At 50.2% G+C, this 20,520-nt stretch overlaps 1 protein-coding gene across 11 annotated transcripts in view; it reads left to right on the forward strand.

Annotated features, from left to right (window-relative positions):
• FHAD1 (forkhead associated phosphopeptide binding domain 1) overlaps positions 1-20,520 on the forward strand; it is a 133,620-nt gene that overhangs the window by 31,816 nt on the left and 81,284 nt on the right. For 10 of the 11 annotated variants that reach the window (XR_007136481.1, XM_047791956.1, XM_047791957.1 and 7 more), the window contains 3 exons: positions 2,846-3,116; positions 12,784-12,893; positions 16,337-16,573. Coding sequence is in view for 10 of the 11 variants with exons in the window: in XM_047791956.1 (XP_047647912.1) it covers positions 2,846-3,116; positions 12,784-12,893; positions 16,337-16,573 (618 nt within the window). In the remaining variant the exon portion in view is untranslated. The remainder of the gene's footprint in view (positions 1-2,845; positions 3,117-12,783; positions 12,894-16,336; positions 16,574-20,520) is intronic. The other variant, XM_047791965.1, reaches the window with a different exon arrangement.

The raw sequence follows: 20,520 nt of genomic DNA on the forward strand, positions 1-20,520 counted from the left end.
CTAAAAACGGCTAAGATATGTTGTGTTTATGTTGCATGTTATTTACCACAACTTTAGAAATAAATAAACAGCTTCCCTCTTTCCAGGTCTGGGCTCCACTCCTTCATGCTGGCTGCATTCTCAAGTCCCACCAGGTCCCTCCAGATCTGGGTGTCCAGCCAAGGCTTCTTGGGTCTCCTTGGCTCTGATTGGATCATACGCCCCAGGCTGAACCAATCGTTATGACCAGAGAATGTGATTGGCTGATTGTTCAGCCCCATCCACCACAATGGGCTGGCCGACTAGGAAGGAGATTCCTAGAATTTCTAAAGTGCTGAGTGGGTTTTGGCCTGTCCACTACAGCAGTGGAGCACTCGAGGCAGGAGATATGACCACTCCCTTTAGTGGGGGGAAGTTAGTGGGCAATGAGGCATGTTTACCTGAGGGTCCCAGCACTAAAAGGAATCCCTCCACCACTCTTCATGGTCTCTAGATTTGTTTTCTACCAGGCTGGGGTAAAACACATTCTAATTTTACCCCTTCCCACCTTCAGCCCATTCATTCAATAAATCTTTATTAAATTGATGGGGAAAGGTTATAGGAACGATCGAGGCAAGACAGCCCCAGAGGAGGGGAAGGGAAGGGATGGGATGGTTGGAAAAGTTAGCATAAGGCAGGAGCAGGAAGGAAAGAAAGGAGGAGAGATTAGGTGGAGACTGAGACATCAACAGTGGTGAGAAACCTACACAGAAGAGGACAGATTTCTGGAACTCTGCCAAGTCTGTTCTTGGAACAGATTTATTTATTTATTTATTTATTTATTGATTTATTTATTGATTGATTGATTGTCTTTTGTCTTTTTTGTTGTTGTTGTTGTTGCTATTTCTTGGGCCGCTCCCGCGGCATATGGAGGTTCCCAGGCTAGGGGTCCAATCGGAGCTGTAGCCACCAGCCTATGCCAGAGCCACAGCAACACGGGATCCAAGCCGTGTCTGCAACCTACACCACAGCTCACGGCAACGCCGGATCGTTAACCCACTGAGCAAGGGCAGGGACCGAACCCGCAACCTCATGGTTCCTAGTCGGATTCGTTAACCACTGCGCCACGACGGGAACTCCTGTTCTTGGAACAGATTTAAACTGAGCCAGTGTCATGATAAATGCTGGGCTGGGTGTCCCCAGGCAATTGGAGTTTGAGTTTCCTAAACCATTCTCACCGACTCCAAAAAAAGAGTCTTTGGGGGAATGCACCAGATTCTTGACTTGGCTGGGAAAGACTGTAGCTAAAAGACTGGTTCGGGAGCCTAAGTGAGTGGAGAGCTTTCCTCTTGAATAAAAAAATCCAACTGGGGAGTTCCCGTCATGGCGCAGCAGAAACAAATCCGACTAGGAACCCTGAGGTTGCGGGTTTGATCCCTGGCCTTGCTCAGTGGGTTCAGGATCCGGCGTTGCTGTGAGCTGTGGTGTAGGTTGCAGACTCGGCTCGGATCTGGCGTTGCTGTGGCTGTAAGTGCAGGCCGGCAGCTACAGCTCCAATTCGACCCCTAACCTGGGAATCTCCATGTGCCGTGGGTGCAGCCCTGAAAGGACAAAAGACAAAAAAAAAAAAAAAAAATCCTGCTGGAGTTATAGGAAGTTCTTTCTGCCAGTGCTCCTGTTTTGGAAGTGTTCTGCCCTGTTCCTCATTCTGCGTCTCCAATCTGCAGAAAGAGTTACGTGACCTCACACAGGTTGCACATCTTTGAACTTAGCCTCTTTCTTGAGAAGTATGTCTTTTCTACCAAGACACTGAGGGAAGAGGGGAGAGAGAGGCCGAGAGAGGAGAGAGGAGGGAGGCTGAGACAGAGGGAGGGAAGGCGCGCATCATGCCCCATCCCACCACCCTCTCCACCACCACCTGAGGTTGCTGAATTCCTTAACCTCTCCAAGTCTCCTTTGGAAACCAGCCATAAGGAGGGCTCTCCCCTGCAGGGCTGTTGGGAATAGATGAGTAAAATACACGAAACAGTAGCACGTAGGACGTCATGGTTTAACCGCAAGCCGCGGGGAGAAACCACCACCACGGCAGCGTTAAGCCAAGACAGAGCCAGGCGTCAGCACCTCCCGGTTTAGGTGGATTCCCATGTCCTCCATTGAAAGTAGCTACAAGCATCTTCCACGGGGTCAGATGGTGACGGGTTCCCTCCAGAGATATTGATGGAAGATCTGCCAGGAATCAGGTGTGGCGGATGTTGAGGGTCACAGGTCAGTGGGCCACTCGGGGCTGCCTGCTATCCCAGAGCTCTTGGCTCCGGGGGACAGTGGAGTAACGGTGCCGGAGACACTCAGCGTGGATGGAAAGAAAGCAGGCCTCAGGGTCCTGGAGAGCTGGGCTCAGATCTGAGATTTGTTCATTCATTCGTTCAACCAGTATTTGGGGGCCTCCTCTCTGTGTGCCAGGGGTTTATTCTAGATGCTGAGGATACAGTGGTGAGCCAGATAGACAAAAAGCTCTTATTTTCCTAGAGATCACATTCTACCAGCTCAGCAGCTCACTTCCAAATCTGCAATCTGGGTGAAGTCACTGGGTCTTGCTAGCCTCAGCCTCTTCTTGGAGTGTCAGGTGTCTTAAATGAAGTAATACCGGCAAATCTCCTGGCAAGGTGCCTGGCATGAAGGCTGCAGCTGACAGATAGTGGTCTGATGGTGTGCAATGCAACCCATAGTGGGGACCGCCATCCCATCCTTGGGGGTAGTCTAGGAGCGCTTCCTGGAGGAAGTGACTTCTCCACTTAACCTAGGGCAGCAATTGTGTCACAGAGACAGAAGGGTAGAGACCACCCCAGCACCCTGTAACCTCCCCTGACCCTCTTGTCTGTCCCTGCAGGTTTCCTTCCCATGGGTGAGGGGCCCAGCACCCTGGTCAAGGCCACAGCCACCTCGGGCCACACAGCAGCCGAACCAGTCACCCCTGCCATCACAGATTCCTTTCCACCCGGGCATCCGGCCAGCGCCAGTGCAGAGGAGCTGGTCCCAGGGGTTCCCCAGGCCCACCATGGTCCCACCTGCCTCCCACAAGCGGCCCGTGAGCGCCGGCGGGAAGATGTTCTCCTTCGTGATGGATGGCCCCGCCCACGGGGTTCCCATCATCAACCAAGGTATTTGTGGGCGCATCCCCAGTGGCTGGGGGATGGGCTTTAACCCTGAGGATGGATCTCGGGTCTTGCTTGTTTTCTCCATTCTGAAGTAGAACGTGGAGTTCCCGTTGTGGCTTGGTGGTTAATGAACCCTGCTAGCATCCATGAGGATGCGAGTTTGATCCCTGGCCTTGCTCAGTGGGTTGAGGATCTGGCGTTGCTGTAGCTGTGGTGTAGGCCGGCGGCTACAGCTTGGATTCAACCCTTAGCCTGGGAACCTCCATATGCCGAGGGTGCAGCCCTAGAAAAAGGCAAAAAAAAAAAGTAGAACATGATCAGTTGTGAAAACTTGGGGCTTAGCAGGAAGTAAGAAAACAGTAAAAGACCAACTGTCACCCTCGTCACCCTCCAGACTTTGTGCTCTGCCCGTCTGCACACGTCAGGGCCGCTGGGGTGGGTGAGTGTGTGTGTGTCTGTGTGTGTGTGTACGTACATGCATATGAATGTGTATCAGAAGCTAAATTTATATACTTTGACTCAGATGTACAGAAATGTTGGTAACTAAAATCTCTCTTGCCTTAGGAGGTTTTTAAATATTTTATTACCACTCGATAGGTTGGGGGAGGCAGAGGCTTATGGAGAAAATTACTTCTCCAGAGGTGAGATGTTCCATCTAATCTAATCTAATCTAGTGCTTTGCTGTCAAATTTAAGGCTGGTTATCTTGGTGACTGGTCACCTTGGGGTCACACAGCTGTGAGGGTTCCCCCCCACTCCTCCCCTGGAAGCCCTCCTGGCACTTGGGGAGCAGACTTCCTGCCTGTCACCATGCCCTCAGCCTCACCGGCAGAATGGCTGCATCGACTTAGTCCCCGGCACGATTCCAAGGTTCCATCTGTGGCCTCTGGTGTGAAGATCCCATGCTCTGTCCTCTGAGTCCCAGCCACAGACCCGTGTGCGTCCCCAGGTCTCTCAGTGGCTCCATACCCTCCCCTGGTCTCGCTCAAGGCCATTCACCTAGCCACCCACCTCCCTCGGCCTTTCCAGTAAGTCATTATTCTGAAATATACAAACTAAGGAGCAAACAAGTCGGGTTTCTACAGTTTACATCCTCCTCCTCCTCCTCTCGGGAACGCTCATGTTCCTGCCACCCACGGTAAGAAATGACCCAGCCATTTTCCCCCAATACTTTAATATGAAAACTTTCAAACATACAGCAACGTAAAAAGAATTTTACAGAAAACAGCCCCCCAGCCAGTTCTACCATTATCATTCTGTTGGAGTTCCCGTTGTAGCTCAGTGGAAATGAATCTAACCAGTATCCATGAGGATGCAGGTTGGATCCCTGGCCTTGCTCAGTGGGTTAAGGATCTGGCGTTGCCATGAGCTGTGGTGTAGGTCACAGATGCAGCTCGCATCCCCCGTTGCTATGGCTGTGGCGTAGGCCAGCAGCTGCAGCTCTGATTTGACCCCTAGCCTAGGGGCCTCCATATGCCATGGGTGCAGCCCCAAAAAGACAAAAGAAAAAAATTGCTACACTCTTTTATTACATATCTATCTGTCCACCCGTCCACCTGGTCCTTCATCAATCCACCTTATTTTTTGACACATTTCAAAATAAATTGCGTATGTCTGTAGTCTTCCCCTAAATGTTTTAGCATATACCCTTAACTAGAATTCAGCAGTTTTTGTCTCATGTAACATTAAGGTGCAATGTGTATTAGTTATTGTCGTCGCATAATGGATTTTGCCCAAACTTAGCCTAAAGCAAAAACCAAACAAGTGTTATCATATACAGTTTCTGTGGGTCAGGAACTTGGGATCAGCTTAGCAGGATGGCTGTGGCTCTGGAAGATGGTGGTTACCTGAAGGCTTGACTGGGGCTTGAGGATCTGCTTCCAAGGTGACGCACTCACATAGCTGTCCGCAGGAGACCACAGGGACCTCTCCAAAGAGATGCTCGAGTGTTCTCGTGACACGGCAGCTGGCTTCTCCTGAGCCAGTCGTCCAGGAAAGCAAGATGGAAACTGCAACCTCTCTTATGACCAAGCCTCTCTTAATGACTAACTCTGTTGTTGCTGCAGTACCCTGTTGTTACACAGAGCAGCCCTCTCCACTGTGGGAGAAGACTACACCCTGGCCTAAAGACTAGGAGGCAAGAATTATTGGTAGTCATCTTGGAGGCTGGCTACCACAGTCTGGCTTCTGGTCCTCCATGAGTCACCCCCTCCCACTCTCTCCAAAGGTCTCCCCAAAGTCTCACCCCACTACCGCACCACCTCAAATTCCAGAATCTCATTCTAAATCAAGCCCTGGTACAGATGGGGCTCCTGGGTGTCATTCCTTAAATTCAGCTCATCAAATCCTTTTTTCCAGAAATGAGAAGACCTATGAACTAAGAGACAAGTTGTCCATCCCTCACACACCCAGCATACAGTGGTGAGACAGACATGGCATGGCTGCTGCATCACTCCTCTTATTCAAGCAGGAGAAAAAGAGGAAACATGCAGGAGTCATTGGCCCAAAGCAGTTCTGAAATTCAGCTGGCGAAATCTTGGCAGTTCCTTGATTAGGCTTCATCCCAGCTCTTGCCCAGAAATGACTTTCCATGGCTTCTGGCTCTGCCCTCTGGAACCTAAATTCCACCCTCCGAGTCATTCTGCCTTTCTAATGAAAGGTATCACATGTTTGCAGCTGCATTATTTTATAGTCTGCTTCCTACCTGTAGAAGCTTGGGGGTCCAGAAGCTGCTTTTACTTTTGTGGGTCTCTGTCAGTCTGAGTTGGCAGTGCTGGTCATCCTATTAGGCAAAACCCATGCCCACAGATTTTATTAACACAGCCTTTCTACCTTGGGCTTCTGCTGAGACTGCCAAGGAACAGACTCAGAAGCTTCTTAGAAGCCCAGTTGACCTAATGGTTCTCTGGGACACTGCCCTGGACCTGTGTTCTTAACAAAGGATTTTACAGTCACACACTCAGCTGCTGCTTTAGACCGTGTTTTCCTGAACTCGCCCTTGATCTTTGCCCAGAACTGGTGTCTTGCATTTCATTTGCTACCTGAAGAGGCAGGGAATTTTCAAGCTCAGGCATCATCTCCTGGTTTAACAGGCCTTCCATTAACTGCCTCTCACCCTTACATTTCACTGCAAAGGGGAAGAAGGAACCAGGCAGCACCTTCCAGCACTTTGCCTGGGTGACTCTTTAGCCTGGTCCCTCTGTTCATTAGGGACATTTTCAACTTTTCCTTGTGACCACAGGCAACATGTTAGGAAACCTTCTGCCACCACTTAACAAGGATCCCGTAACCCCAGCAACATTGTCCTCACTTTCCTAGAAACCTTCCCTCGCCACGTCCTCAAGGCCACTGGGCTTCTACTAACAGCCTCTCCAGGCTTTCTCCAAGGCTCTTGGCAAAAGTCCTCCAGCTTCTGGCCGCTGTTCCATCCCAAACCAGTTCACATTTTAGAATTTTTTAAATTTGGCACCATTCTTGGAGTAACAGATTACTCCTGGATGGGAGGGTCTAAAACAACCATAAACACTTATTATTTCAGGGTTTTTCTGGGTCAGGAATTTGGGAGTGGCCTAGCTGGGTGGTTCTGGCTCGGGGTTTTGCGTGAGGGGATGATCCTAGTGTTGACTGGGGTTGTTGTGGTCCTCTGGATGCTTGCCTGGGGCCGGAGAACCCATCTCCAGTGTGGCTCATCCACACAGCTTTGAATGGGAAGCCTCAGTTTTTCACCAGATGCACCTCTGCAAAGGCTGCTTGAGTGTCCTCATGACGTGGCTGCTGGCTCTTCCAGCCAAGATCAGTCCTAGAGAGCAAGGACCGCTGTGTCCTTTTCGATCTAACCTCAGGCATCACTCTGTCATGCCTGCAGTATCCTTGGTTACATAGGTAAGCTTTATTATGGCCTGAATTGTGTTCCCCCCCAGATTCATATGTTGAAGCCCAAACCTTAGTGCCACAGAATGTGATGATATTTGGAGATGGTGTATTTAAATAGATAATTAAGTTAAAATTATCTACCATTTGGGTGGGTGCTAATCCAGTCTGACTGGTGTCCTTGTAAGAAGAGAGAAGAGAGACCAGGGTTTCACATGCACAGAGAAAAGGCCACGTGCGGACAAGCAAGGAGGCAGCCGTCTGCCCACCAAGGACAGAGGCCTCAGGAGAAACTAACCCTGCTGGCACCTCCATCGTGGACTTCCATGCTCCAGAGCTGTGAGAAAATACTTTTTGCTGTTGTCATTAAAACCTCCTCTGGCATTTTGAGATGGCAGCCCAAGCTGACTCATGTCAAGTCCGTCCAGTGTTGGAGGGACTGTGAGAACCACGGGGCCACCGTGGAGACTGGCTGCCACACGGCGAGAGGTGTGGATCTTGAGCGGGTTTGTTGAATTTGGACAGTGGCACCCACCTGTGAAACCCAAGTTCCTCTCAAGACACAGGACATCCCCATCGCCCCGGAAGGTTCCCTCACGTCCCTTCCCAGTCAGCTCCCAGCCCTGGCCCCCGCCTCCCAGAGACAACCTCTCTTCTGAGTTCTTTCCCCGCCGCGGTTTAGATACTCCCGCCCTAGAATCTCAAGTCAGCAGAATCACACAGTATATGCTCTTTGGGGGAGGCTCTTTTCACTCAGCATAATATTTCTCAGATTCATCCGTTTCGGTGCGTGGATCATGAGTCTGTTCTGTCTTATGAGTATATACAGAGTTATTTAAACATCCATTCTTTGGTACACGGGCTCTCTCTTTTTGACGCCACCATTTTAATTTTTCCACTGAAATCGGTGGGGTTCCCCACTCGTCTCTCTGGCGCCCTGTGGAACCTGGGGCTTCTCTCAGGGAGAAGTGAAGGAGGGTCTGGCCCAGGGGGACTCACGTCTACCTGGGCTTTGTCAGGTAGACGTGGAAACAGCCAGGCCACAGCTGTTTCCACGCTTCCACCTGCTTCCCCTGACTCTGTCCCCAGAGAAGGGCCTTCATCTTCCCAGGTGGTGGGGCGTCCCTTCCTGGCCGACTCTGGGCCTCTCTACCTCTTGCTTTGGAGCAAACTCTGTGCCCCAGTCGTCCAGGCTGGCTCCTGATAGAAAACACCTCTCTCTCTGAGGGTTCTGAGAAAACCCTTCCCTCTCTTATTAGCAAAGCTGGGCTCTTCAAACACAATTAGTTTACTGTTAGACTGTCGCCTTACTTGAGACTTGAAAAAGTCTTGGCTGTCTGGAAACCCAAAGCCAAGGACCTATTTATTTCAGGTCGGTGTTTTTCATTCTTGGCAGGAGGACATTAGGGGCCAGATAGGTCTTCGGTGTGGTACCTGTCCTGCCCACTATAGAATGTTTAGCAGCATCCCTGCCGCCTCCCCACCAGAGGCCAGTAGCAAAGCACCACCACCCGTTAACTGTGACACTCAAAAATGTCTCCAGACGTCGCCCAAACTCAAAAATATCATTTTGCCTGGGGGTAAAATCAGCCTGAGCCAGCGAATACTCACCCTTCCTTTTCCACAGGCAATAAAACCTCAGCTCCAAGAATCTTAATGGCAAGAGCTCATGGGAGGTGGGGGAAAAAGAATTACTGAGAACAGAAAATAGGTGGGGTGACTATTTACTTATTTAGATAGTTTTTTGAATGATTTTTATTTTTTCCACTACGGTTGAGTTACAGTGTTCTGTCAGTTTCTACAGCAGAGTGACCCAGTCCTACATAGATGTACACATTCTTTTTCTCACATTTTTCTCCATCATGTTCCATCACAAGTGACTAGATCTAGTTCCCTGTGCTACACAGCAGGATCCCTGGCCCAAGAACTTCCATATGGGTGCAGCCATTAAAAAAAAAAGAAAGAAAGAAAGGCAGAAAAAGAAAAAGACTTCATACCCAGAAGAAAAGGCATGTGGGGAATTCCCTGGTTAGACTCGGCACTTTCCCACGACCTGGGTTCAATTCCTGGTGTGGGAACTGAAATCCCACAGCAAGCTGCTGCATGCTGTGACCCCCCAATTTTTTTTTAATTTTTAGATTTGAAAAAAGAAAAGGAAGGTAAAATATCTTAATGTTGTCGTGATTACATGTCGAAATGATAATTTTTTAATACAGTGGATTAAATAAAAGATATCACTGGAGTTCCCGTCGTGGTGCAGTGGTTAACAAATCCAACCAGGAACCATGAGATTGCGGGTTTGATCCCTGGCCTTGCTCAGTGGGTTAAGGATCCGGCGTTACCATGAGCTGTGGTGTAGGTCGCAGACATGGCTTGGATCCTGCATTGCTGTGGCTCTGGCGTAGGCCGGTGGCTACAGCTCCGATTAGACCCCTAGCCTGGGAACCTCCATATGCCGCGGGAGTGGCCCAAGAAATGGCAAAAAGACCAAAAAAAAAAAAAAAGATATCACTGAAATTAATTTCATGTCTCTTTTTCACCTTTTTAATGTGACAACTGGAAAACTGAAAATCGCGTTCTGTAGCCTCATTACTTTTCTGTCAGGCGCTGCTGCTCTAGTCAGCTAGGGCTCAGCTGCTCAGAATCCAAGAGGGTCTGATGGCAGAAGTGAGTTTCAGATTAAAGTTTTCTAATCACAGACTAGTTGGGGAGGTGGAGGGGGATGGTGGGCAGCTGCTGAAACAGCTCCCGGAATCCCCGGGGAAGCCCTCCGGTTGCCCCTCCTTCTGTTCAGCACTTTCCTCTCCTTCACCCCTGGTGGCAGCTGCCTTCCAGAAGTCAAGGGGGGAGGATGGATGGGAAGGACAGTGAAAGGGAGTCGGTCTTGGTGCTCGGCCAGGGCCCCAGGCCTGCCCTCACGTGGCCCAGAACTCGGAGGGAATATGCAAGCATCTCCCAGCGCTGCTGCGAGCGCTCCTGCTGAGGCCAGAGCACCCACTGCACTCGGCAGGGCCGACTCGACTCCCTGGGTCCTGCTGGCCTGGCGGAGCTGCAGGCCTGTCCCGTGGTGGTAGGAAACCCAGGCGGATGGGCAGGGAGCTGGAGGGTCTCAGCTCTCCCAGGGTGACCAACTTGTCCGCATTTGCCTGGGTCCTCCCATCCTGGGAACCTCTCAGCGGTTGGTCACCTTAACCCTTTCATCAGGTGGCCCCTAAAATTCCATCAAGCACATCCAGCCCTGGACCCACAGGAGAGAGAGAGCCCCTCCCCGCACACAGCCCCCACACACCCTCTTCCTGCTGCTGAGCTTGTCGGGGTGAACCCGGGTCCTGAATCCCTGACTCACAGGTCCACACTGGTGAAAGACTTACTGCCAGGTGGTTGTGTGTCCTGTTCTGGAACCGGATCATCTGGCTCAGACCCTGACTTTGCCTCATACCAGATGTGTGGCCTCAGCCGGTCTGACCTTGGTTCCCAGGGTCTGAACAGGTCTAGAAATAGTGCCAGCCTGGCAGGGCTGGCGTGAGCACTGTGGCTGGCCAGCTGTTCCTGGACACCCTCTGTGAGTAGGGGGCCAGGTGTTGCGCTTCTGTTCTCAGACCCTACCCTGAGCGCCTTTCCCTCTCAGCACAGCGCATAATGAATCGAGATGGGTCGGGGTTCCCCCTGGGCCTTGACCTCCTTTCACGGGTGAGTTTGGGCACAGGTTTTTCTCCCTCTGTGCCTCAGTCTGCACATCTGTACAATGGGATTATTAAACTCATTTTGAGGGACAAAAACTGAGACCTGGTTCCCAATCTCATAGAGCTTACTGACCAGTCAGGGAGACCAACGGGCATAAAACCATCAGAGGAAAACACCCATAAGCTGGTAACCATGACAACACCAGGCAGGGGAGGTACCTGTGCCCCACGAGTGCATAATGGTATGGACTTAGTTGGGGGATTGGGGAGGTATCCACAAGGGAGTGACACTCAAGCTGAGCCCCTGAAAGGCGAGTGACAATTGGTAAGTGCCAAGAGGAGGGAACAGCATTGGGGTAGAAGGGTCAGGAGTGCAGAGGCTGCGTGGTAGGTGGGGGGGTGGGAGTGGGCAGGAGGTGAGTGGGGCTGAAGGCTGTGCTCCAGAGGAAGGTGCCTCGAAGTCATGTAAAAAGAGCACAGGAGGTGATGGCAGGTGTTAGGCAGGGAGGGGGTCCCACTCCAGCAGGAGGTGTCTGCCTTTGGAAACGCCCGCCACCGAAGGGAAAGAGACAGGCGCATCTGCGAAGAGAGTCTTGTTGGAGCGGTTTGTTAAACTGCCTCTAAAGGACAGATAAGAGGGAGCTCCCTGGAGGTCTAGTGGTTAGAATTTGGTGCTTTCCCCACTGCAGCGCAGGGTCAATCCCACGTCCGTGATGAGATCCCACCTCCAGCTGCTGCTGGGCCAAAAAGAAAAAAAGGAGATAAGAAACCCAACCCATTACAAGGCAGAGGCGGGATTTGCCTGTGACCCCAGCATGTCCAGGTGCACAGACAGGGAGGTTGGGAGTCCAGGCCCCTCTGTTCCTAGTGGCCCAGGAAGCACCTCGGCCAGGGCGGCTCATCCACCACGCAAGGCCGTGCGTTCCCCGGGCTCCATGGGCCATTGGCTGTGTCCACTAGAGGATCTGGGGTCCACAAACACGTTTGAGACCTGGGGAGAAAATCATTGGCTCTGAAGTGCACAAATGAATAAATGATGGAATGAATTTCCACAAATGTGACAGCGTGCGCTTCATTCCCTGTTAATACTAACATTAAAGCTTCACCACCTTCGAAAACAGCTGGTTCAGCGGACCACAAGGCTACCATGAAAAAGAACGCAGTAGAGCTGTCAGTGCTGATGCAGGAAACGGTGTTGATATTGTCGGGTGGAAAAGTAAAAGCTGGAGAACCATCTCTGTCCTGTGAATCCACTCGTGCTTTCTCAAAAGCTACGACTGCAGTAAAAATAGCTAACATTTAGTGCTAAATGCTCTGTATCCGGGGCCAGCAAACTTTTCCTGTAAAGAGCCAGACAGTAACTAATTTAGGCTTTGCGGGCCCATATGGTCTCCGTTTCAAAGACTCAACTCTGCCTTCGTAGCTGGGAAGCAGCCATGCATGACGGTGGCTGTGTTGCAATAAAGCTTTATTTACATCAAGAGGCAGGGGGCCAGATGTGGCCAACCCCTGCTCTCCGTCAGTGCACTGTTTAATCCCCCAAAGCTCTTTAGAGCAGAGACCATTCGTGTGTCGCGCCCCCCCCCCCAATTATATATGTGGAAACTAAGGCTGAGAGTAAACAACCTGGCCAAGGTCACCGGTTCTTACTCGGCACAGACCACCGTCTGGCAAGGGACCCCTGGAAGTGAATCAGCCCAGTGAACACTGGGGGAGAGGAACGAGGCGGCTGTTTGCCTCTCTAACACACCTGGAATGCTTTCATTGCAAAGGTTGTGTGAATGAGAAGGTTAATTTGAAAATACTCTTTCAAGAGTCCTGTGACGCAGTGGGTTAAGGATCCAGCATTGCCGCTGCAACAGCTTGAGTCGCTGCTGTGGCGCAAGTTTGATCCCTGGCCCAGGGGACTTCCATGTGCCACAGGTGAGGCCAAAAATATGCCTAGTTGTGCATGTGTGTATATATATATTATTTTATATATTTTTTGTGCATGTATATATATGTGCTTTATTTTGCATATATATATTTTTGCACACACACCAATGTATATAACTACACTTTAAGACTCTGGGGAAACTCACAGTCTCCTCTGTGTTCTCTGCTGACTTTGTGTGTTAGTGTGGACCAATGCCGTGGAATTGTCGGGACAGTCGGTGGCCGAGGAAATTCCCGGGGCAGGATCTTCCAGGGAGATTTTCATGGATGAGGACCTGGGCCAGCAGGATAAGGTGAGGGCCTTGGGGAAGGATGGGGACACTGCCACAAGAGGGACCACCGACGGATGGCAGCTGCCTCTTGTTCTCTGTGTCTCTAGAAGTGCCTTCTTATGCTACTTACAAGAAACCACCTCTTAACTCCCACGACATTCAGCCAAAAGTCTGCTACCTGCTCATTTTATCCTAAATAACAGCATCTACCCCCACGAGGTACTGAGCACCTGCTGTGGACTAGGCTGTGTCCCGTGCACTTGGCATTTATCATTAGCTCATTAATCCACATCATCTTCGAAACAGATTTTTTTTTCTGCTTTTTAGGGCTGCACCCAAGGCATATGGAAGTTCCCAGGCTAGGGGTTGAATCGGAGCTATAGCTGCCGGCTTGCACCACAGCCACAGCAACTCGGGATCCCTAACCCAATCAGTGAGGCCAGGGATGGAACCTGTATCCTCATGGATCCTAGTCGCGATCGTGAACCACTGAGCCATGAAGGACACTCCCTCAAAATAGATTTTTATCCCATTCACTTTGCAGATGGGGAAGCCGAAGCTGAGAGAGGTTAAGTAGCTTCTTCAGGGTTGCCCAGCGGAAAGATCGAGGCTAGGATTCAAACCTAGTTCTGGATAACTTCTAAAATGGGCACTTCTAACTCCCACACAGCAGCTTAGTCCACCTTGATTGATGGAACAATGGTGAGAAAACACGTTTCTTGCAGGGAGATGTGAGCACTGAAGTCCGGGGGGTGGGGGGGGCTGAGCAGAGAAAGAGACTCACTGAAGAGCCAGAGAGGTTTAGAGCATAGCAGGGGTGTGAACAGAACAGGTGAATTCAAGCCCTCCTGGCGAGGGCCCAGACTGATTTCTACCTGCTTAGACACAATCTGAAAGCTGTTCTGAAAGAAGCAGTCCACAGCGTCTTGCTTTCCTTAAGGACCAGGGAGGGCCCAGGGCTGCAGCAATTCTGAGTGTGTAAGGAGCAGAACCACTGGGGGCTCATGTCAGAGGCAGGGGTTCCAACACAGGTGTCCTGGGAGACTCTGAGAAATGCTGCAGGAAGGTAGGAAGCCAGGCTCAGACACTGTATAACATGCCACCCCAAAGCTTAGTGGTTTAAAACAGCAATTCATTATTTCCCAGAATCTATGGGTTGACCTGGAAGGTTCCTTTGCTGGTGTCGCCTGGCCTCACTCATATGACCGTAGTCAGCTGGTGGCTGGGCCAAGCTGGTGGTCTCCCGTGGCCTCCTTCCCATATCTGGGGCCTCAGCCAGGATGCCTGGGCTGGTGGGCCCCTCTCTGCATATGGTTTTTTCGTCACAGCATGGTGGTCTCAGGCTCCCGGAGGGCCAGAACAGAAGCAGCACAGCCTGTAAGGCCTTGCCTGGAGATGATGCAGCATCTTTCTGTTGGTCAGAGCAAGTCATGGGGCCAGCCCAGACTTAAGAGGGTGGGGAAATAGACTCCTCTGCTTGATGGCCAAACTACAAAGTATTTGTAGGCATTTTTCAAACCACCTCAATTTAAAACTGGAAATATAATGCCACCACATTTATAATTTTTCCTATTTATGAGCCATTTATGCCCTGACTTGCCAGGCTCCTTCAGGTGACAGTAAACAAATTACCTTAAGTAGGGAAGCATTTATTGGCTCATCTTATTGGAAAATTTAAAGGGCTTCTAGCTTCAGGCATGGCTGGATCCAGGAGCTCAAATGACATCATCAGAACACGCCCTGCTATCTCTTCCCTCCGTTTTTCAGAGTTTGGCTTTCTACGTAAGGCCAGCTTTGTATGTTGGAAAAGACAGATTCAAGTAAACAGACCTATGCATTTAAAGTCTTTGATCCAAAAGGAGGCAAGATCCTCTCCCTCTGAGAAAACTCTGATTGACCAGCTTGGGTTATGAGGAGGTGGGACAGGAAGAAGCAGGGCACGTGACTGGCAGTCCTACCCAGACTACACGGAAGGGGGAGCACTCCCTCCAGGAAGGTGCAGGGCCCTCACCAGGAAGACAGAGCCCCCAGCTCTACAGGCACCCTCTGCAGACGTCTCATGCCCCAGCACCAGCCCAGGGCCTGCCTGCTGCAGCTGCTCAGTGAACATCTGTTGCAGGAATAATTAATAAGCACCTGGCTGGTCATGACTGGCTGAAACAGGGGAAGCTGCCAGGAGCATGGACTCTGTATGATGCTGTTGCCTGAATTTTTGCCACAGGCATCTGCTGGGACCCAAAGGCAGACCCTTGGCAGCCGTTGGCAATGTCAAACAGGCTTCCCAAGACCCTGTCCTTCCCCAGGTCACGGAGCTGGAGGGTCGTGAGGCCGACTGGGCAGCTCCCCAGGGAAGGAGCTGGCCTAGAAATTGCCCATTTACCTCCTTCCGTGGCTGCATTTGGAAATGAATCTGGGGAAATTTTTTTTCTTCATTTTTTCCTGACATTTTAGTGATGACTTCTGCTGAAAAGTGGGGGGGAATTTTTTTTTCCTTTCTTGGAAAACCTAATGAATTCTTTGGCTGCAAACCCTTTTCTTTGGAGAGCTGGAGGCTGGGGTTAATTATACCTGTAGGTAAAATCTGCTGGCGATTTTGTTTTTCCAGCCCAAAGCTTACATGAGCCCACACAAATACCTCATCATCGCTGTCTCAGTTACTTCCCAGATTCAGTTACCTGGAAAGACTTCTTACGTGAACAGCCAAAGGAGGCAGGAGTTGCTAGAAGAGAAGAAAGGGGGAAATCCATACTTGAGAACGTATTCCATTTTTCAAGTTAAATAATGGCCCTCATTATAGGCAGAATGTTGTTTTCCTAATTACCTCCCTCCTGTGTGCTAGGCCGAATATTACAAATAAAAATGTTATACATAAACTTTCTAGCAATGACAGTTCCCAAGCGGGATGGTTGTTCTCAACATGAAAGGATAATTTGGGGAAAAGGGAAAGTTTCATTACCTTCGAGGTGTTAACAACACCGTTACAGGAATCTCTGTGCAGGTACCTCATTTTAACCAAACTCTTCTCGTCTCCATGAGGTTCTCCGAGGGACAGAGAGAACCTTGAAAGTCCGTCTTTTCCCTCCCTGCCTGCCCTCACCTTCCCCAAAGAATGACTACATCTTTCCTATATACATGTATTTGTTTTTTGCTTTTTAGGGCCACGTCTGAGGCACATGGAGGTTCCCAGGCTAGGAGTCTGATCGGAGCTACAGCTGCCGGCCTACACCACAGCCACAGCAACATTAGATCTGAGCCGCCTCTGCGACCTACAGCACAGCTCACGGCAGCGCCAGATCCTTAACCCACTGAGCTAGGCCAGGGATCGAACCTGCAACCTCATGGTTCCTAGTTGGATTCATTTCCGCTGCACCACGACGGGAACTCCTTTCCTCTGTTTTTTTTAATGGGATCTGCCTTGCACCCGGACCCACACGTAGTAAACTTCCCATCTGGCCTCCACCCAGGATGAAATCATTCTGCTGCTGGGAAAAGAAGTCAGCCGTCTCTCGGATTTTGAACTGGAATCCAAATACAAAGACGCCGTGATAGCAAACCTGCAGAACGAAGTGGCCAACCTGAGTCAGAAGCTGTCGGAAACAGCCACCTCCAGGCAGAACGAGAGGGTGATCCCGCCCAAGCTTCAGGTTCTGGATGAAGACGTCGACGCCAAGGAGCAAGAGATCCAGAGCCTGAAAAGCCAGGTAGGGCTTGGAGACGCACGTGGGTCGGGGCCTCAGCGTTGTGACACAGGGCAGCAGCTCTCAGGCAGAGCCCGGAGAGCATCGAGGGGAGCCCCCAGAGAGTTGGAGATGGGTAATCAGCATAGCACGGTGGAGAGGGGCACAGATCCCGGGAGTTGAGACTTGGCAGGTTCCTGGCCTTGTAAGAACAATACCAACTTTGATGAAGCACCTCCCCTGTGCAGGCCCTGGGGCAGGCACTCGAGATGCATCACTGTATTTATTAATTTTTTTTTTCTGTTTAGGGCCACACCTGCAGCATATGGAGGTTCCCAAGCTAGGGGTGGAATCAGAGCTGTAGCTACCAGCCTACACCACAGGCACAGCAACTCGGGATCTGAGCCGCACCTGCAAAACCTTCACCACAGCTCACAGCAGTACTGGATCCTTAACCCACTGAGCAAGGCCAGGGATGGAACCCGAGTCCTCATGGACACTAGTCAGGCTTTTAACCCCTCTGAGCCACAGCGGGAACCCTGCATCAGCTTATTTAAAGCTCAGTCCTCTGACACATACCATTTGACAGAGGAGGAGACTGAGGCAGGCTCAGAGACACCCAGGAGGTTGTTACATTTGCACAGGAAGTGAGAGGGCGGCAGTGCAATTTGAGTTCAGCTCTACCTCCTTGCAGAGCCTATGCTCTCATGCCCACTTCATATTTTCACCCAATTCTAAGGCTCCAGTAACCACCCCTCACACCCACCCACCCCCAGCCAGAGAGCTGGAGACGGGGAGAAGGACCCCTCAGCGTTCCAAACACCGAGGCCTTTATCACACCCTGAAGGCAGCTGCTGGTACAAAGTTCTCCTCCCAGAATGCCTAGATTTTACCCGTCAAATTCCTTTCTCTTGAAACTAGATCCAAAAATAATAATTTTTTGAAAGAACTACTTTAAAATTGGCCATTGAGCTCATACATAAATTTTATCTCACCAAAGTTGATGAAAAAGAAGTTGGCTGGTGTTCCCATTGTGGCTCAATGGGTTAAGAACCCGGCTAGTATCCATGAGGATGCAGGTTCGATCCCTGGCCTCGCTCAGTGGGTTAAGGATCTGGCGTTGCCGTGAGCTGTGGTGTGGGTCGCAGACAAGGCTTGGATCCCGAGTTGCTGTGGCTGTGGCATAGGCTGGCAGCTGCAGCTCTGGTTTGACCCCTAGTCTGGGAACCAACATATGCTGCAGGTGAGGCCCTAAAAAGCAAAAATAAAATAAAATAAAATAAATTATCTGGAAATAATTACACTGGCATTCCTGTTGTGGCTCAGCAGTTAACAAACCCGACTAGCACCCATGAGGATGCAGGTTCAATCCCTGGCCTCACTCAGTGGGTTAAGGATCCGGCGTTGCTGTAAGCTGCAATGTAGGTTGCAGACTGAGCTCGGATCTGGTGTTGCTGTGGCTGTGGTGTAGGTCGGCAGCTGCAGCTCCGATTCAACCCCTAGCCGAGGAACCTCCATATGCCACAGGTGTGGCCCTAAAAAGCAAATAAATAAATACATAAATGCACTGATTGGCGGCTCTGTTGCCTCCCCTTCCACTGGGTCTTCGCTTACAGCCGATTGGGGATATTTTATAACAAGGCACCTCTGCAGCAGAGGCTGCCTGGGTTTGAACTCAAATACAGTTTTATCCACTAACATTTTGGTTTTTTCTTTCTTCTCCTATTTTCTTCTTTTTTATGGTTGCACCTGCAGCACATGGACATTCCCAGGCTCGGGGTCAAATTGGAGCTGCCCCTGGGGGCCTACACCAGAGTCACAGCAACACTAGATCCTTAACCCACTGAGCGAGGCCCGGGATCGAACCCACATCCTCACAGACACTGTGTCGGGTTCTTAACCCACTGAGCCACACTAGGAACTCAGACAGTTTAGTTTCTGAAATATTCTGCTGCCTCCAGAACATTCAACCAGATGTATGAGCCACCTGGCCGGTTGATTTATTGTTCTGATTACATGTTCTCCCTGGTCCCTGCAAGTGTGTCCATAACGGTTTGCTCTCACAGATCTTCAGTCCACTACAACGTCACTAGAAAAGTCTTACCTCCACATGCTCTTGTACGCCTGTGCTAATTAGAAGCCAAATTATTTATCTTGAAACAATCACTCCTCCTAGCACTACGAACTTTCTTATGATTCAGTGCTCATTTTATCACGCTGCATAACAGACATTTGAACATCTTGGGATGTATGCCGCTTGCAGACAACATGGATATTTATTTTGGCAGCGCAAGTAAGTAAGGTTTGAAGGCTGTTGTTATTCTGGCAATCCAACATCCTAACATGCAACACTTGGAAATATTTTTTAATCTCTCCAGAGCACTGGAGTCTTTAGGAGGAAGAGTAGGTTTTTCCCAGCCCTTCTGGAAGTTTGTCTCTGTGTGTTCTGCCTCTGATATCATGCAAATAAAACCAAGTGCCTTTTGAGGGAAAGTTGTATTTCCCCCACAGAGAACAGTAAGAGCTGAAAGGGTTGTTTTTTTCACTCGAAGTTTCCAAAGGCCAAATATGCAAAAGTATATAGACGTGGGGAAAATAGGGAGCAGAGTGGCCTGTGTTCTCCCCCCCATACCTCCCCCCAAACTTCTAGGATAGTCCACCTCGCCCATGTCTCCGATGCCCCAGGGACAAAAGTGTAACTGCCCCAAAGGCCATAATCTCTGAACCATGATGGTGCATGAAACAAGCCAGAAAAACTTGTGCAACCTTGACGCTTCAGTTCATCCTACCAGTGTCATAGTGACAAGATCGTCAGGAACAGGAGCCAAGACCAAAGGCCGTGAGCGCCATCTGGTGGCAAGGTCCACCTCCCCACCCCCCCCACCCCCCACCCCACCCCGGCACCCTTACCCCGGTTCCGAGCATGCCCGCCCCCTCCCCGAAGTCTTTTTTATGCAATGCCTGCAACCTGGTCTGAGGCGAACAGAGATTCCTGCGTTTCCTCTTTTTCATTATTTTTTTTGTTGAAGATAATGGGTCTCGATTTACTCTTACACCAGTTATTTTTTATTTAATACATGCTTTTAAGTCTAAAAAGTGAGCTGCTTCTAAGAAGAACGCTAAGAAATTACAGTGGGATGAGCAAAGAGACATGGCAAAATTAGTGGAAGCGGTATTTGAATGATCCGATGTTCCAGAACTCTCTTAGGGTAGGGTTGCCAGATAAAACAAGGACACCTAGTTAAATTTGAATTTTAGCTTTTTTTAATCATATATGTTCCCAATACTGCATGGGACACACACTAAAATATTATTCATTATCTGGAATCCTATTTTAAGTGGGCATCCTTTCCCTCCCCCCTAAATCTGGCAGCCTTGTCTTAGGAGAGCAAAGAAATTACATCCTGCTCCTCCTCACTTCCATCTTGATCTAGCGAAACAAGCTAGCTCTTGTCCCGTCTACGGACTGCTTGGCGTTTATGCCTCAATAAACGTGTCCCCATGGGAGTACTGAGGGCTGACATCTGAAAAATCAAAGAGGCAAAGGCAACTTGAGAGAGGAAAGACCCGGCAGCACAGAACAAGCAGTCCAGCCGCAGCAGACTGAGAGGGAGGGGTTCCGGGCTCAGCTCCCTTTCCCAGCCTCAGGCACCTGCCTGCAGAGGCCAAGGCTTGACAGCTGCTTACCAACTTTGCCTTCGATGGAGACACACCCTGGGTGGGTGGGCTCTGAGCCATGGACTTGGAGGGTACTTGCAGCATCCTTAGATAGGGCCGGCCTGTGGTCATCCTACCCACAATTCCTGTATTTCCTCTTTTTTTTTTTTTTTTTTTTTTTTTTTTGGCCATGCCCATAGCATGCAGAAACTCCTGGGCCAGGGATCCAAGCCACTCCATAACAGCGACCAGAGCCACAGCAGTGACAACACTGGATCTTTAACCCACTGAGCCACTAGGGAATTCCAACAGCC

This window comes from Phacochoerus africanus, chromosome 8, assembly GCF_016906955.1.
Source record: "Phacochoerus africanus isolate WHEZ1 chromosome 8, ROS_Pafr_v1, whole genome shotgun sequence".
NCBI classification, from domain to species: Eukaryota; Metazoa; Chordata; class Mammalia; order Artiodactyla; family Suidae; genus Phacochoerus; species Phacochoerus africanus.